At 37.2% G+C, this 17,956-nt stretch overlaps 6 protein-coding genes across 8 annotated transcripts; 2 read left to right on the top strand and 4 right to left on the bottom strand.

Annotated features, from left to right (window-relative positions):
• Nucleotides 1–108: 108 nt before the first annotated feature.
• LOC132793685 (tRNA (cytosine(72)-C(5))-methyltransferase NSUN6) lies at nt 109–2,432 on the bottom strand. The gene is made up of 2 exons (XM_060803719.1): nt 1,731–2,432; nt 109–1,591 (listed from the first exon to the last, which is right to left on the bottom strand). The coding sequence occupies exons 1-2, from the start codon at nt 1,797–1,799 to the stop codon at nt 335–337; spliced, it is 1,326 nt and encodes a 441-aa protein (XP_060659702.1). The 5' UTR covers nt 1,800–2,432; the 3' UTR covers nt 109–334.
• Nucleotides 2,407–6,758, top strand: LOC132793686 (ADP-ribosylation factor 1). 2 transcript variants are annotated; one of them, XM_060803721.1, is made up of 5 exons: nt 2,407–2,536; nt 4,689–5,019; nt 5,084–5,193; nt 5,396–5,521; nt 5,794–6,758. In XM_060803721.1, the coding sequence occupies exons 2-5, from the start codon at nt 4,872–4,874 to the stop codon at nt 5,956–5,958; spliced, it is 549 nt and encodes a 182-aa protein (XP_060659704.1). In that variant the 5' UTR covers nt 2,407–2,536; nt 4,689–4,871; the 3' UTR covers nt 5,959–6,758. The 2 variants fall into 2 exon arrangements, with proteins under 2 accessions (XP_060659704.1, XP_060659703.1); XM_060803720.1 differs by lacking the exon at nt 2,407–2,536 and adding an exon at nt 2,934–3,042.
• Nucleotides 6,759–7,085: 327 nt separating this feature from the next.
• On the top strand, nt 7,086–7,986 carry LOC132791133 (ER membrane protein complex subunit 4). The gene is made up of 3 exons (XM_060799942.1): nt 7,086–7,258; nt 7,333–7,462; nt 7,543–7,986. Exons 1-3 carry the CDS (start codon nt 7,203–7,205, stop codon nt 7,855–7,857), a joined length of 501 nt encoding a protein of 166 aa, XP_060655925.1. The 5' UTR covers nt 7,086–7,202; the 3' UTR covers nt 7,858–7,986.
• Nucleotides 7,871–9,769, bottom strand: LOC132791134 (uncharacterized). Of its 2 annotated transcripts, none has more exons than XM_060799944.1 (4): nt 9,328–9,769; nt 8,434–8,487; nt 8,295–8,374; nt 7,871–8,038 (listed from the first exon to the last, which is right to left on the bottom strand). In XM_060799944.1, the coding sequence occupies exons 1-4, from the start codon at nt 9,340–9,342 to the stop codon at nt 7,975–7,977; spliced, it is 213 nt and encodes a 70-aa protein (XP_060655927.1). In that variant the 5' UTR covers nt 9,343–9,769; the 3' UTR covers nt 7,871–7,974. The 2 variants fall into 2 exon arrangements, with proteins under 2 accessions (XP_060655927.1, XP_060655926.1); XM_060799943.1 differs by lacking the exon at nt 9,328–9,769 and adding an exon at nt 8,554–8,794.
• Nucleotides 9,770–10,044: 275 nt separating this feature from the next.
• On the bottom strand, nt 10,045–10,747 carry LOC132791135 (single-pass membrane and coiled-coil domain-containing protein 4 homolog). The gene is made up of 3 exons (XM_060799945.1): nt 10,501–10,747; nt 10,300–10,431; nt 10,045–10,240 (listed from the first exon to the last, which is right to left on the bottom strand). Exons 2-3 carry the CDS (start codon nt 10,426–10,428, stop codon nt 10,193–10,195), a joined length of 177 nt encoding a protein of 58 aa, XP_060655928.1. The 5' UTR covers nt 10,429–10,431; nt 10,501–10,747; the 3' UTR covers nt 10,045–10,192.
• A 3,845-nt stretch (nt 10,748–14,592) lies between these two features.
• LOC132792594 (nematocyst expressed protein 3-like) lies at nt 14,593–15,352 on the bottom strand. The gene has a single exon (XM_060802022.1). It carries the CDS (start codon nt 15,319–15,321, stop codon nt 14,797–14,799), a length of 525 nt encoding a protein of 174 aa, XP_060658005.1. The 5' UTR covers nt 15,322–15,352; the 3' UTR covers nt 14,593–14,796.
• Between the last annotated feature and the right edge of the window lie 2,604 nt (nt 15,353–17,956).

The following is a 17,956-nucleotide window of genomic DNA, read 5'->3' as shown; positions in this document are numbered from 1 at the left end:
AGAAGCATAGTTGTAAAATATTAAACAATATATAAACTGCAATTTAAACTAAAATAAAAACAACAAGAAATACATGCGATTTCCGTGGACTTTGGATAAAAATCTACAACTTGTTATACTTTATTTTTGGCAGTATGTCTTTTATTTTTAGTATAGGGTTCGAGTCTTCGATAAGTAGTGGTTGAAAAACATGTTATGGGTTGTGTCTCAGCTTAATAAAATTATTGATCATGTATTAAGCTGAGACACAACCCATATGCTTTTCAATGAACTTCATTCAGCTCAAAGAATTCCATAACAATTTGGTGTTTACAATATTTATTGAATATTTGTGTCAGTTTTTTGGTTTTTCAAACTTGGCTATAAAGAATCCCACCGTGTCCAAGTCGTCCGAACGATTCTCTGCGCTTGGACCAAAGCGCTGCAACATCTGACATTGGTCTTCATCCAGTTCCGCCAGTTGCAAACCCGCTGCACCCAACTTGGGCTGCGCATCCACCAAACGTATCTGTGGAAATTTGCGTAACGCCCACGCCACCAGTTGCTCGCACTCCGCCTCGGTGACGGTGCAAGTGCTGTAGACGAGCACGCCGCCAGGACGCAATAGTGACACTGCCTGCGCCAGCAGATTGCGCTGCACATGCGGATAGGATTGGAGCACTTTGGCCTGCTTGATGCTGCAGCTGAGCTGTGGCCGATTGCCCAATCCGCTGCATGGCGCATCCAACAGAATACGATCGAAACTTTCAGCAGCAAATGGCGGTCCCGTTGAGCACTCCTCGCCAAGCTCATTCAATGCCTTGGTGGCATCGAAATGATATGCTTCAATACAGCGATAGTTGGCTAGCTTGGATTGCATGCCACGCACACGACTCGCCGAGTTATCCAACGCCACAACGCGACCTACATCGCCCATCAGCTCGGCAATGTGCGTGGTTTTGTTGCCCGGTGCTGCACACATGTCCAACACGGATTCCCCAGGCTGTGGTCCAAGCACACGCACGCACACAATGGACGGCAAGTTCTGGAGTAGGGCATCCGCATCACTGAGATCTCCAAGTGTGGGTACGCCACTTACATTCGTCTCCATGTGCACGGCAATCCCAGAGGCCGACTCCTTGTTGTTGTTGTACAGTTGATGACGTTGCATGAGCACACGACCCACGCCAAGAAATATTTTCTCGTCGCTGACATAGCGCGTCGCAGTGCCCCGCTTACACTTGCCAGCTAAGTCCGCAAACACGTTGACCAGCTCTTGCAGCTGGGTGCCTGTCTCCATGGCCAGGACGCCGGGTGCAAAGATATGAGCGCCGCGCAACAAGGCTGCTCCGCAGCTGGTATCCACAATCAGCTGCCGGAGGGCATCGTCATATTGTGCGTCCGCTGGGGCGTCAAGTGGTGCAATGCAAAGCATTTCCGGCAACTCATGGAGTCCATAAACGCGCGGTTCTTGATGTCCATAGCGTTGCTTCAATTGCTCCTGGAGTTTGGCTTTGTAATCGATGACACTGGTGCGCAGAGTATTAACACGATAGGTTGTGATCCTTGGAGTTTGGCAAAGCCACGATAGCAATTGCGGCAAAGCGGCAGTCTAGAAATTAATTGCAAGTTTTAAAACAATTGTTGCGCCACGTGAGTTATCGATCGAAGTCAACTGCCACCCAGAGTTATCGAATTGTGTATGTAGCTTATTTGGAGTATTCTTTTTGTAAATCGGTTTGTTTACTCACGTGCACTTTTAGGATTTCATTTTCCAGCTGCAATCCCTTGCCCAAAAACGGCGATTTCGGATAAAACATTTATTGTGTCCACCAATTCGATGGAAGTACCTGTCGGTCAGTGTGTTTACTTAGTAATACATTTTGAAGAGCTGGTTACTCCTCATGTGGTATTTTGTTAATTTTAAAAAACCAATGAAAAGGCCCGAGATTTTAAATAGCTTATTATTTCGGGCAAATCTTTACTTTCTGCCACTAATCAGATTTTTGTCAATATGTAGTCAATTTCGGATAAAAAGTAAAACAGAAAATGAGAAACAACATTTTTTTATACTAATTTGCATCTGTAAAAATACCATAAATTTATTTGTTGTGCTTCATTCGCCATAGACCAAATTACATAAGATCACTGTACATGTTGGATTATTATTATTATTATTTTTCAAAAACTCTTCATGTATTGTTAAAGTTTGCTATTAGAACATTATTTAAGATTTTGGTATACTTTGAAATAAATGTTGTGGTCACGCTGTTGTCAATCTTGCGAACTCACCACACCGGCCTCGCTTGTGGACAAGACGTGGCAGCATATGAGAGTGCCGCATGAGAAATCACCACAAGACGCTATAGTCGATCTGCTCTACCACACGGGTACGCTTTACGTTGAGAGTACGTTCAGCGTTGGTGAGTTTGCAGTTTTTTCAACGGCAAGTGTATTCTCGGTCAAGTTTTATTTCGCTCTGTGATTTTTTGACATTTCCAAGCAGAAATTTCTAAAATTTCTGCTCAAATTGGTGCGCATTTGATTCAATAATTTGGTGCGTATGAGTTTTCAATCATGTTTTAGGTGTCCGCTTTGCAAATCCACAGTATTTTCACTAAAAGCTGTTAGCGTTTTTTATCATTTGGGTATGTGAAAATGCTGCCGCAGCAATGTGGGTGATGTTGGTGTATTGGTGTAGAAATTTTGACTCACACGCACTCATACAACTATCGAGAGGCAAACTGCCGATGAGTGCACGAAAATCGTAACAATCGTCTGCAATAAAACGCAAATAAACCCAATTTAAAAAAAAAATCAAACAAAGCATAAACATATTAATAATGAGCGGAAATTGCTATGAAAATTTTGAATTATATAAGAAATGTTTTGCGTCTCATATCTCGCAAATACGCGCAATCGATAGGTCGCACTCACGTGCATATCGATTCATGCTATCGTAGACAACTCTGTCATCGCCAACATTGTACATTCTTTCGCCGTCGGTTTGGCAGCAAAAAATTTTATCAAAGGAAAATTTACAAAAAAGCTGCAGAGAAAACGGTAAATAATCGGTACAAAGTGCAATAGGTCAAAACATAATCTTCAGCTAATCTTCGAAAGTGTAAAAATATCATTATTTCAATGTTTAATGAAGAAAACACGGCAGCCGCTGTTTGACGAACGCAAAAAGAAGAAACGGAAAAAAAGCATACGTCGCCGTCATCATTTCTTGGTACTCATACAAAGGCAGTCACATATACAGGCACACATACTTGATTAAATTGCATAGGGCTGCCTAATGTGTGCGTGGACAATTTGTGTGTGTGTGCATCAATAATTACTCGTGCAAACAAAGAAAATTCCGAAAATTTTACAATTTTCTACAGCAACAACAATTTCTATCTTTGCGTTGTATTTGTGCATTTAAATCGCCGCAAGTGACGAGTATTTAACACAAGTACCTTAGGCAACCCTAAACTCGCTTTACTTGTGTGTGTGTGTATATTGTGAGTGTGGTGTGTTTGTAATTGTAGACGTGTGTGTGTAGGGTGTTGCTGCGGCGGCATAAAAAAAAAGTTGCTACGTGTAGTTTTCATTTTCTTTGCACATTGAATTTTAAATGAAATGTGACTGCGTTTTCTGCACGTTTTTCGCGTTGCAAATTGTAAATAGCGTGTGTTGTATTTTAGTTTATATATTTGGTTTTGGTCTGCAGCACTTTAATTAAAGTCTATAATCGTCTGGTCTGTTTGTTATTGGCTTTGGAGAAATTACTTCGCTTCCCTAAAGCGCTGCTCAATTAAACATTCAATTGAATTGCACACTATAGCGGATACATGTAAGCATGGCTGTGTGTGTTTTCTACTCTCTCACACAGACACGCACACACATACGCACACTAGTTAAAGCCGCCTTAGACTTTGCCGCCGCTGTTCGCTGCTGAGTCACCAAAGATTTTTGTGAGCGAGTCATTTATGTATTTGGCTTTTGCATTATTTGAACAGATAAATCGCAAAAATATTTTTCACATGCACGTTTTTGTCCAACAACAACAACAAAATAAATCAATATCTTATCAGTTGTGTCAGCTTCGTCGTCGACGTCAGCGTCTGCGTTGGCAGCGAATTAAAATTCCCCAAATTAAAGCTATTTTTGACAGCAACCAAAGAGTTCTTCACTATGCTTTGTTTCTATATTTTTCTTTTTGAGCCTTCTTGAACTTGTGACGCTCTTGTCATTGAACTTTCGCATAAAAAGCTTTCTTCACTTTCTCGCTGAAATATAACTTGTGTGTGGCAGACAACATACATATAACATCCCAAACATACTTGTATTTTTAAGCATTTTAATTGCCAAAACCCCATTTTGGCCATAATTTCATGATTTCGCTGCTGGATTTCCGGTTTAGTTGTTGTGTTGTGTTTACTCATCGTTCCCATTGTTGAAGACACACATTCAACACGTCAGCTTAACAATCGATGTTGTTGATGTTGCGCTGCAATTTGATTAGCACAGTGTGCAATTAACCATCGAAACCTAAACAACATTCGACTGAAACTTCAGATAGACATATATATTTGTAACTCAAGTCGTAAGTCGATGGGAGGGTTGTTTTCTCCATATGCCAACAGCAGTTGATCAAATTGAATTAATTAAGCCGAAATAAGAATAACATTTTAATTACTTTTCTTTTTATCTATTTGCAGTTTCATCACGTTGTGCAAGCAAACAAATCCAACAGGAGTTGCATATTAACAGCAGTTGCAACTCGGATTTGAACTTGTTTTTTGAATAATTCCAGCAAGGCAAACTGAAGCAGTAGTTTAAACTTATTTAGAAATCCCCTCCACACATTGTAAGACAAGCAGGACAACAACAACAGCAACAACATGGGAAATGTATTCGCGAATCTATTCAAAGGCCTCTTCGGTAAAAAGGAAATGAGAATATTGATGGTCGGTTTGGATGCCGCTGGTAAAACCACAATTCTGTACAAACTCAAATTAGGCGAAATTGTTACAACGATACCTACCATTGGTAAGTGTCTAACTTGTATATATGTCTTTTGATTTCGATTAATTATCAATTATACCATTTATAGGTTTCAATGTGGAGACTGTAGAATACAAGAATATTAGCTTTACAGTGTGGGATGTGGGCGGCCAAGACAAAATTCGTCCATTGTGGAGGCATTACTTCCAGAATACACAAGTACGTTGAAGAATAATTGAATAGTTGATTCCTATTCCTAGATGATGTTAACAACTTGTAATGATTACTACTATGATTAGTCAAAGTTTATTTTGTTTCAAGACGGGACTGATATCACATAATTTGTGCCCCCATCTTGTATAATCTGTAATTTAGCCGCGATTAACATTTGCTTATCTCTTGTCTACCCACACACAAACAGGGTCTTATCTTCGTCGTTGATAGCAATGACAGAGAGCGTATCGGTGAGGCGAGAGAAGAATTGATGCGCATGCTGGCCGAGGATGAGCTTAGAGATGCAGTCTTACTAATATTCGCCAACAAACAGGTAAATTGACTTCATTAACCATTCATGTTAATATTTGATATTAAATCCGGTTTTATGTGAACTTGATTCAATATTTAATCATTGCGAACGCTTTTAATGTTGATGTCAGCATTCCAAAAACTGATTGCACAACATATACAATACTGATAAGAAAACAAAACGTAAAAGTTGTAGCGATAAGGAGAGCCTTCGCAATGCACTCTCACTAATTAATTGCGATTGTATACAACTTACTAATTCTTTTATTTCATTTATATTCGTTCGCTTTCTAGGATCTGCCAAATGCAATGAATGCGGCCGAAATCACCGATAAGCTTGGCTTGCACTCACTCAGAAACCGCAACTGGTATATTCAGGCGACGTGTGCAACTAGCGGCGATGGACTCTACGAGGGACTTGACTGGTTGTCCAATCAGCTGAAGAATGCTAATCGCTAAATAAACTAAACCACACCACAACAATAACAGCAAAAAAGCAACCACAACAACAACAAAATAATTATACACTAACTTTGATTTCAAAAGCAAAGCAGCAAAAAGAAAACCTTCAACAGCAGACATAATATAAAACCATCTTCATATATGTATGTGGGAAATAACATCAACAACAACAAGATCAATCAACTACTTTGAGCGAACTGAGGGTTCTGTGCATTTTCCATTTTCCAGCTATATTAAAAAACACGCAAAGGCCGCCGCGCATAATTGAAATTTGTTTAAGAATCGTGCATACACCGCAAGCAAAAACATAAGAAAAACAAAAGATAAAAGCAAAACACAATTTTTCAAAGCAGCATATAAAAGAGAACGCTATGATTTAATTTAAATTAATATATATATAATTATTGGATGTTTAAAATGCAACAAAAAAAGATTATAAAGAGAACCCAACAACCACCACAACAACAAAAGAGAAAAGATAAAAAACAACAAGTATATATGGTATAAAATTGTCTTTTTAAGTTATTTTTGCCCTACCCCCTCATCAATATATATTTCTTTTTAATTTTATAAATATAAAGGTAATAATAATGAGAAAAACAAAACTGTAATTGTAATTGCTCTTTAAAAAACAAAAATACAAGAAAAAACCAATTAAAATTTTCGTTTGTGTCCGTCGCTTGGCAGCAAAGCAAGTAACAAACATGAAACACAACACATACATAAAAACAAAACTATATGAAAACGGAACGTACTATTTATAAAAGTAATTCTAAATAAAATTTAAATAAACAAAACTTGCTGATCAACTTTTGATACACGACAAGCAATAAGCGAATATCTATTTTACATTTCAAACTGCCGGTGTTATCGAACAAATGGGAACGGGAGCGATAACATTTGAAAGTGCAACTCTCGTCACATATTTTAACCGTAGTGGGGGAATTTTGCAGAGTATTTCGGAATTGCATTAAATATAATTTACTTAAAATCGAGGGAAAGAGAAATGATAAAATATATATGAATGAGATGAAGGTATTCCATAAATAAATGAGTATTCATTAAATTGGTATATTTTTTCATATTGTATTTTAAAAATTAGAAAACGGTCACACAACGCCGGGAGAAGGGTTGCTGTAACCGATAACGATAACAAGAAACTTGTACATCTGCTGGTGCCAATTTATAAGTAATTTTTCAATTAAACTAACACAGAAATAGCTTAAAAAAACTCATTCAAAATGTCAGCTAAGCAGAACTCTAAGAAATCTAAATGGGCACTCGACTTTAATGTGAGGTAAGCGCAAAAATCCAACAACTTTTGTTTACGGCATTTGGGGCTCAAAGTTTTCTTTCCTTCGTGTGATGCAGCAAAAATGCAGATATGCCTTCACCACCTGGCTATAATCCCACAGCGCTGGTGAATCAAACTGAAGTGGTGCGTGATCAGCGTTTGGTTATCAAGAAATCTTGGGATCTTGCCTTGGGACCGCTAAAACAGGTGAGTGCTGTGCAAATACATATTGCTATTGGGCCACGTTAACCTACATATATACAAACATATATCTATCTGATTTCCAGATACCGATGAATCTGTTCATCATGTACATGTCTGGCAACTCGATTTCAATCTTTCCGATTATGATGGTGGGCATGATGTTAATACGTCCCATTAAGGCCATCTTCACCACACAAGTCACTTCAAAAATGGCCGAAGGTGCCCAAGGCACTGGACAGCGTATCGTTTATATTTTGGGTAACCTGGCTAATGTCGCCTTGGCCCTGTACAAGTGTCATAGCATGGGACTGTTACCAACGCATGCCTCTGATTGGTTGGCGTTTGTGCAGCCGCAAACACGTTTAGAATATTATGGTGGAGGTGTTTCATTTATTTAGAGTTATTTGTAAATTGCATTTAATTTTGCTTTATTTGTTCATTAGATAAAATTTGTTTAAACACAGCATCAACTAAAGTATAAAATATAATATTGTCTTTCGAGCCCGATCTGGCAATTAATCATCCAATATCTTCTTGGCTTCCTTCTTGATATCCTTAACAATTTGATCGACTGGCGTGCTGTAAGATACGTTACACATTTATTTTAGTGGGTTTGTCAACCGTTGTAATAATATAATGATGGTTAGTCCTATAATTAAATGAGTTTAGTTTAAGAAAACCTGGTATTGTTAAATGTAATGGCATAAAATTTATTTTAGCGCTATTGTGCTTTCAATTACATTTGGAAGAGACTAAAATAAGCTGCTTGGTGGATTTGTTGATGATGAGTATGGAAATAGCAACGATTCAGAGAAGAGTATTTTTTCTCATTTACTTTTTCTTGCCATCGACTAGCTCGCGAAATTTTTCATTCATACGTTCCACCACTTTTTGGGGATTGTCGACACGAGGGACCTATAATATCGAAAACAAAAAATATTAATTAAATTTTAAAGTATTATTTGAATAGTTACCTCATAGTTCTGCGACACGTAAATGCCGGTATAAACACCGGCCCCAAAAGTCAACTGTAAAATACAAATAATTGTAGTTAAGAAAAACCATTAATTATGTTCACGCCTTAGATTAAAGACCGTTGAAAAAAATAAAACGCGACCGCCGGTCCAAAAAGGTTTTGGCGGACAGGGTGGCAAGGATTCATAAGACTGTTGGCAGCCACAGGATGAAGATTGGCTGCGCCTCATTAAGTGCTGCATTCCCAGTCCAAGCAGCTTCATTTTTAACTAAATATAATTTGATAACGAATATTTTCTTTGCCGAATAAAAACTTAACAAATCGAAATGACAAAACAACACAAGCTAATGCTATATAAAGGCTGACATTTTTGATTAGTTAGTCACTTGGATCGAACATTGCCTACGAGTCCTGCAGCAATTCACTATGTCACATGATCCTGCGGGATCGTTTCATTATCAATAATCGGTATATCGATAACATTTCTGAAGAATGCTAACGGCATACCACAAACAATTGTATATCTTTGAAATACATATATACATATGTAAATACATATTTTGTAGGTGTTATTTATTTTATGGACTTTCGACTTTGCGGTCAAGGACACTGAGAGGAGCAATGCCCCTTTCTCATCCATATTATATTATTCACAAAGCGAATTTAGCAATTTATATAATATAATATTAAAAAATTTGCTTTAAATATTGCTTATGGCAATTCTTTGTCACAAGATAACAACAAACAAAAAAGCATTAAATCATCGCCAGAAAAAGCATTGCTGTTTGTGATAATCGCGTTTAAATTGCGCACCTGCTGAAGCGTTATTGCAGCATTCTACAAATGTATTTCACAAACATATAATGAAGTTTCTGCACATTACGGTACTTACTAAAAACTTAAACATTGTCCAAATATTAAAATTTCCGTTTTCACCCGCACGCGCCAGTGTGAGAACCAAAACAACAACTGCGTCAAATGAAGAACAAGTCTGCCAAAATCGAACGGACGCCGCCGTGAGAGCGTAGCTGGCGTCTTTGTGTGTAAATGTGAGTGTATAGGTGTGCGAATGAGTTCGACTGAGAACAGACTTCAAACAGCTGGCACACTCTGTTCTCTCTCTTTGTTTGCTCTCTTTTTTTGGTTTGTTGTTGTTTTTATTTTGCTGTATTATCTAATCACGAGCGAAAGCCAATTAACTGCACTCTTCACTAGTTAAAACAACACAATTATATTTGTTAAACAGTATAATTCACAAAAACTATCTTGTTCGACACGTAAAAGAATTAAAGACAATTTTAAGTTTCTTAAAAATGCAAAAGGCAAGACGTTTTAGACAGCGCGACGAACGAACAACGTGTAAAAATGTGGTCTCTACGAAGATCAACGCATAATATGTAAAGTAGCCCAAAATAAAAACATGTTAGTTGTTGTTGTGTGCCCAATACATAAATTCGATAGAAGCTTTACCAATAAACTTTCTCTTTTTATCATTGTTTATCTGTTGGCTTTTGAATTGGCGCCCAAATCAATGCACCTGTTGTGCCACACTGTCAACACTCGCGCACCTTGTGTGTTTTGCAACACTATGTTGCTGTAGAATTTCTGATTTCGTTTGGTTTCATTTTAATTTTACATTTTGTGTTTATTAATAACATTTTAAACAAATAGCACATTTTACATTCTTGCACACACATATACAAAGTAAAATTTTCGTTGTATCTAAACTAGCTTAAACTAAATCGAAGTAGTGTAATTTACTCCAAAATTGCAGGTCTCGTCTTCAGGTAAACGAATGCCACAATCTGAATGTAAAGAAAATTAGTAAATTTAGAATTTTTTGTTAAATTGTAAGTCCGCTCACTATTATGGCAATGACGCCTAGCGCCGGCAAAACAATTGTGCCCATTTTCGCCTGAATTTCCGCGTTTTCCAATTTGCGCTCCTTTTTTTGTTTGCGCGTTTCCTTAACCTTTCCCTTCAATTGGCGCATTTTCTGCAATGATTTTGTGAACTTTTCATTAATTTCTCCATATGCATACTTTTTCTTTAACTGCCAACTTACGTTTATTGGGTTATAGGTCGCGGAGTGCTGACGTGTAGAGTTCTAGATGCGTGGCGTGGTGTGTATAATTAGTATATGCAAAGAGCGATGCTTTGGTAGCGAATGTTTAGTTCAGTCGCTGTTGCTGTTGCTGTTACCGCGGTCTGCTTTTGTCAACAAGTAGTTTCTGAATTGTTTTCAATACTCCGTCTTCGCTTGTTCTCGCTCACTCTCACTAACACACATACACGCCACTCTTTAAGAAGAAAGTCGTGTGTGCAGGTGGTTGTTGTTGTTATTTTGCTTGTTGCCACAGCTGTGTGCCTTGAGAGCACACATCAGAGAAGGTTACGTGAGGGGACAAACAAGAGAGCAAATTATTCAACTTATTATTGTGGATATACAATGATGTGCTGAAACATGAATCGCATTGCTGATATATAATTATTTATTTATTTTGTAGTTTAATATCCAACTGTGCTTATTCATTGTGTGCTCTAGCATTTATTACGTCATAAATGCACTGTCGTACCGAGTGCAAGTGAGAGCTCTCATGTGCACCTGAACTGTGTTGCCAGACCGTTTAAAAAAGTTGCTGGCAGTGCTGGTAAATGCCGTTGGGCGCGCTTTTTGAACGGCCTAAGTTAATTGCTTAATATTGAGAAGCTTAATAATATAAAATGCGATTATTCAACTCTTTAATTTAATTTATCCTTTAGTCTTATTGTACTTCTTCTCATGTACTTGAAATTTTCTTTATACACGCTGCGACTGATTCTGCCCACAGCATAATCTGGCTAATATTAAAGTTGCCCGTAGCTTAAAGTACTTTTGCCCACATGTTGCCATATTGCCTTTCGGCTCGTTCGCAGTGATGTGTTTTGTGCATTTCTTTCTAACCCATATTTCTTTCACAATTTGCTCGCCGTTTTGCTAAGCTCTGTTGGCATGGCTCCAAGAGGCAGTGAACCAGATATGCCCACTAACTGTTGCACCTTCACCTTTAAATGCGATTTTGAAAATGTATGAGCAGTTCCAAATGGGCTTACGCTGCACGAAGAGTTGTCACTGCTTTGCTTGGGTTTCCTATGCGTTGCCCTCACCTACAGCTCCTACCTACCTCCTTCTCTGCTCCCTGCTGCTAATCGGCAGTGAAGCTCATTAAAAGCCATGGCTCATGGCTCAATCTGCGCGCATTGTGCTTGCTCCTCGCTTACGCTAATTGACAGCATTCCTCATGGTCGCTGTTGTTGTTGCAGTTGCAGTTGCAGTTCTTGGCCGCGAGCCGTGTTGCAAAGGAAAATGAAGCAATAATAATGCAAAATGCCGCTTGAAAACCGTTGCAAATCATTTGAGAGACGCACGCCCAAGTTTGTGCATCGGTAATGAAGCATTCGCCCCGTTGACCAACGGCCAAACATTTTGGCATCTCTAAGTTCGTCCATTACCATAAATGGCAACCCGATCAATTTGGACACGGATTATTGGCAACTATTTAGTCGGCCAGACAGACAGACATACAGACTGACAGACAAACTGACTGAAAGCCTGGCTAGTCAGACGTCAGGCGGCTGGGCTCTAAAATGGCCCAAAGCTGCCACTTGTCCGAGTCGTCAGGCTGCCGTAAATTGAGCTTTGAATTCGTCCACTCTCTCCCTCCTTTCCTCAGTTCGCTTCACTCGCTTCACCCGCCGCCTGCTGATTTTGGCCTCAATGTGTATGGAGCATGTCGAAAATGCATGTTTCCTGATCGCAACTCAGGCTCAATCTGAAGTCTGAACGCGCTCTGGCTTCTAGTTCTGCTTAACGCTAAAACATGACTTTCCGACTTGTTCGTTAGTCGACACTAGCGATGGTCGCGTGACACGAACGAAGCAACGAGAACTTAGAAAACATTTATTAATGAATAGTTTATTGAGGAAATAATAATATTCTCTTAAATAAATATTCTTAAAGTTACAATTTTATTCACATATTTCATATTATTTTTAAATTTGTAAAATATAAAATAAATAAAACAAATAAACTAAAGTAAATTACCATGTAAATAAAGAGAATATTCTTTATACACGATAGAAGGGTATTATAACTTTTTTTATAAGTATTCCAAAAATTATATATGCTTGCCATAATAATAATAATAAACCTATATTTTATCTTAAATTAAAAACAAAATTGAATAATAATATAATATTATTTGCTACTCTAAAAATTATCTATACTTAAGAAATATTTGTTTAACATTTTAAGTTTTGACCACCTTTTTTGCTGAATGCACAAAAGAGAATATTGTAGAAATTCGATAAAAAATATTCTTCTAAACAATAAAAATGCTGCAATTTCTAATTTTTAAAAAATTATAATACTGAAAGCTGAGAGGATACTAAAATATTTTCAACAATTCTACAAAATCAATAATTCGAAAACAGAATGCAATGACTAAATTCAATACTTTTCAAGTTCTTTCAAATAAAAATGCACTTAACCGATAGTATCGCCAACAGAGAAATTCCCTTCTGTGCCATCACTAGCTACAGCTCAGCTTGTGCTGTAAGCCAGGTTAACCAGCTAGCCAACTTTGTTGGTTGGCCGTTGATTGGCCACACATTGTCCAATTGTCCGACTGTCTAGATTTTTAGACTGACTCCAAGTTGGAGCTGGAGTTCGAGTTGAATCTCTCTCGACTCCTTTTAGTGACTTAGCTAAACTCCTTATTTTGATTGCCAAGTCGTAAAATGATGGATTACCGAGTTGGGATTTATTTCTTGTTACGGTCATAATAGATTATCTTTGCTCACTCATTGTCAGAACGTTTTCAAGCCTTCTTTCCGCTTTCGACAAATGCTCGTTAGGCCTTACCTACTGTTTTCCATTTGTCCCGTCTGAGGATGCGAGGGATGCAGGGATACGAAGACGGCAGGGATGCAGGAATTCTTGATGATATTGCAGCTTAATCACAGCTTGAGCGCAGGGAGAGGAAAAGGGATCAAGTCGTAACTATGTTAAGCATATGATTAAGTCGATTAAAAATAATGAGAAATGCAATAACTTTAAGCTTGTTGTAACTAACCGAATCATTTAATGAACTGCAACAGACTACAACACTTCATACTATATAATAATATTTATACTGCGTGCGTTTATGTTTTAACTATAGATTATTAATTTTGCAGGGAATGATAATAGTGTAAAACTTGAATGTGGGGTTCTATAAAGGTTGAACATGAGGTTCTCTTTCTGTTGATTGTATTTTAGCTGACTTTTACAATGGTAGATCGAATATCTTGTAGATAGCTACTATTTATATGTGAAAAACGTAAATCAATATTATTATACTATAAACAATACAGTCTTGTACAAAAAAGTAGCAGAAATAGAAGATTCTTGATAAGATTGTATAGGATTGGACATCAAAGAGTTCTTATGCGATAGAACCCAAAATTATTTATAATTTTAAATCCAGATTTGCAATCTTCTTTCCAATCTATAATAAAAAACCTTAGTTCAAGATGTTAATCTTAAAGTAAGATGTTTTTAATTTTAATTTGCAAATTTAGCAATTTACAAATCTTGATGTTTCAAGCTAAAAATCTTATTTGAAGATTAAAAAGATCAATTTTTATTTAAGATTGTTTCAACATAAAACTGTTATTTTAAGATTCTTCTTTTTAAGATCGAAAAAATCTTATATCAAGTTTTTATTTATCTAGATTTTTCTCACTCTGTGTATATGATGAAAATTATGAAAATCATCTTATCAAATGTGTCCAATAGAAAATTTAGCTTTATTTGATTTGAATATTATCTATAATTTTTTTATTCTTTTTAGTTATATTTTGTAGTTTTTAATAATTTTGTGTGTATTAACAGCTTTAAGCATGAGTAAAATTGAGTTGCCATGTTACTACTTTTAAATTAAACACATTTATAAACGAATATGTATAAAACAGAAAATATTATTTGGTAATTTTATATCCTATAAAAATTGAAAATAATCAATTCAAATGGGAAACGAAGATCTAAGATAATGAAGTGAAATGATATAATAATGCTACTGTAAAGTATAATCTATAAACTGGTTAAGGATTGTAATATTTCTGTATTCTGCATATTTCTGTATTCTGTATATAAAGTGTCAATTCTGAACCACTTAATTCTAGCTTTATCCAAGTTGAAAGTAAACAGTGTTGTAAAATAAGAAAGTCTGCTTGTTTGGCATTAGTGTTAGGTATTTATTCGTTACAATTAGGTTAAGAAGTGGGGCATAGTTTGGGAAGTGCAGACATCGCTGGCATTTATGGTATAAAGAGTATATATCTAACCATAGTAGGCGGCATAGTACTGAGGAGCAGCGACGTAGGCAGCAGCAGCTGGGGCAGCTGGAGCTGCGGTGATGAGCTTGGCGAATGCCGTTGGCTGCACAAAGCTCACAGCGCCCGCTGGATAGTAGACAACGGAGGGCGGGGCAACGGGAATGGCGGGTGCGGGGGCAGCGGGTGCTGGGGCAGCGGCCTTGGGCACTTCAACCTCCTCGGCAGCATCGTCGATGTCCTCTTGGGCCTCGCTGTTGGCCACCAAACGTGCAGGTTTGGCCTGGAGGCGAGCGGGGGCGGGAGCAGGAGCAGCGGGAGGAGCGCTGTACAGTTGTTGCGGGGCTGCAGAGGGGGCGCCATAAGTGCGCGAGGGCTGCTGTTGCTGCTGGCGAGCTGGTTGGTAGTTGTAGCCCTGAGGCTGCGGTTGCTGCTGTTGTTGTTGCGGGTAGCGACGTCGCTGCTGCACTTCCGCCTGGCAGAGGCAAAGGCCGCAGACGAGCAGGAGAAGGACCAAGGAGCTGCTGTTCATTGCGATGCTGTTTCCTATTTTGTGTAGTTACTAACGCCGACCAACTGACTGAATTGAATTCACGTTTAGCTGCGTTTTATATGTGGTCAAAGCTTTGCTGCTTAAGATGCCGCACGCGTTGTCTATTGGTCAAAAGCGTGGTGAGGGGGGCAGGTGGGGAAATCAAAACAAAATTGACATTGACCCCAAAACAAAAAAAATAGAGAAGCGTAAAGCAATCCCCTCGCATTGCATTTGCATTCGCAGTTTTCGTTTTGTCAATTTGCTTGTAACCCAAATAATGCCACACACAACAATGCTCCAATTGTCTCCCCCCTCAGCTGCCCTCATCATCATCAATATGCAGTCGATGTTCTAACAATTTTTTATTTCGACTCTTTTTGGCCCATTGCCCACGTGTCGCAGTCTGGGAGCATTCGCTGTTATTTTCAGTCAGCATATTTTTGTTGTGTGTCTTGTTTTGTTTTTTATACCCGCTACGCATAGGGTAAAAGGGTATTATAACTTTGTGCCGACAGTAAATTCATGTAACAGGTGAAAGGAGGCATCTCCGTCCTCATAAAGTATAAATATTTTTGATCAGCGTCAATAGACGCTGTCCATGTCCGTCTCTCTGTCCGTCTGTCCTTATGACCATTTAGATCTCAGAGACTATAAGAGATAGAGCTATAATATTGTATCGATAGCATTTGTTATGTTTGCAGTTTGTTTAAAATTTTTGCCACGCTCACTTACGCCTCCGCAAATCAACAAAAATCGAATAACAAGCGTAACTTTAGAGCTAGAGCTGCGAAGTATAATTTTTTATGATTCCTGAAAATTTGGTTGCGATCAGATAGAAATTGTCGAAGTTATTAAAGAAATACTATGGCCAAAAACGCCTACTTTCTAGAGGTCTTTTATGCTTTGGCTGACAATATTTTGCACTCTATAGTATATATTGAGTGCAGTACCACATCTTTATACCAATCTTACCATTTGGTATATTTTTAGTATATTAAGTATTTTTTAAGAATTTTTGTTGTATAATATTTTGGTATACTTGAAGAATAATACCCAGATATTTTTTCTTTTATTCAAAATGGGTAGCGGGCATTTCACAGTCGAGCACACTCGACTGTAGCTTTCTTACTTCGATTGCTTTTGTTTTTGGCCAATCAATAGATGGCTGCGATTTGTGGTGTCACTTGTAGTTTAGTCACGTCCATTGTAACACTATAAATTAGCCATAAAGGGGAACAAGGGGGCAGGCAGGCGGGGGAACTCGTGTAGTCCAAGTCCATTTACAGCTCGTTCAGCTAACTCAGACTCTTCTGCGCCACGTTGGGACCCTGAATGCAGCCCAGGTGACAAAATGCCACAAATGTGGAATGAAAACAAGCCCGCAAATTGATCGACTACATATTGCTCATAATTAGCTGGGAATACCTCTATTTATATCTTTTTTTGCGAGCGCTTTGATGTGGAAATCTTTTTATGCACTTGTTTTATTTCTTTCATACTTTTCGAATGTACATATGTTGTTAATAATATTTATTTTTTTATTTTTTCATACTTTTGAAATGTATATGTTAATAATATTTATTGATTTTTTGGGCTTTTTAAACTACTTTTTCCCAATCAATTTGGGATAACAATCCTATTATCTTTTATCATGTTACATTACTTTTTTTTAAAGTAATCTGTTTAAGTATAATAGAAAAACCTAATCGATATGTATTACTTAAAAAATACGATCATTTGTGAAATTTGTTATCCTATAAATAATAAAGTGTTCTCTTTTTTGTGCTTACAAACCTTTTTATTTATTTTGTTCGCATTGAATTATTTTACTTAACGTTAATCAATATTAAAGTGTATTTATTAAATGTGATGTAAGCTTTTCTTAAATATTAAAATTAAAAAAATAATCATTTTAATTTCTAAGGTGCACATTAAGTTTATTATTAAATCATCCTAAATAACCTAAAAAAAAACATTTATTTTGTGGAATTCATATAACATATCTTACACTAAATTCTACCACATAAAAATGTTAGATATTATTTGAATATTATTCAATTTATAAATTAATTTTAATCTTTTGTTTAATATTGACTAAAGTGACTAAAAATTAGACTGTAAGAGTCTAATTGATATTTTAAGGTAAAAAAGTGTATTTTGGTTAAAAGTTTATACCACAGTGAGAATTGGACTTTATTATTCATGGACATTTAATCTTAAAAAACTAGCTTCTATACCATACTTCCCTTTAGCACCATCAAATAAATTAACATATTTATGGTCAACACCTTAAAAATCAATCGATTAATCCAACTAAATCTAATCAATACAAAGAGTTGGTAATAAAACTTCACACTTTTCATTGACACCCCAAAAATTAATCAAAGCGAATAAAAATGGTAACAAAATGGCAAACGAGAAGTGGAAAATCAATGAATTAAAGTCTTAGAGCAAGTGCATAAATTGGCCATGGCCATGTGATGGAGAAACGCCCCTCGGGAGTGTGCTTAATCTTGGCCAGCTTTCTGAGAAATGATCTATAAATTGTGAATTCGAATTGGGATTGAAGTCGAAATTGAAATTGTGGTATGCAGATGCTGATGCTGTTGCGACTAGCGCAATATTTACAGGG

This window comes from Drosophila nasuta, chromosome 3 (genome assembly GCF_023558535.2).
Source record: "Drosophila nasuta strain 15112-1781.00 chromosome 3, ASM2355853v1, whole genome shotgun sequence".
Lineage (NCBI taxonomy): Eukaryota > Metazoa > Arthropoda > Insecta > Diptera > Drosophilidae > Drosophila > Drosophila nasuta.
Note: the sequence above shows the minus strand (reverse complement) of the source record. Positions and strands in the feature narration are given on the sequence as shown.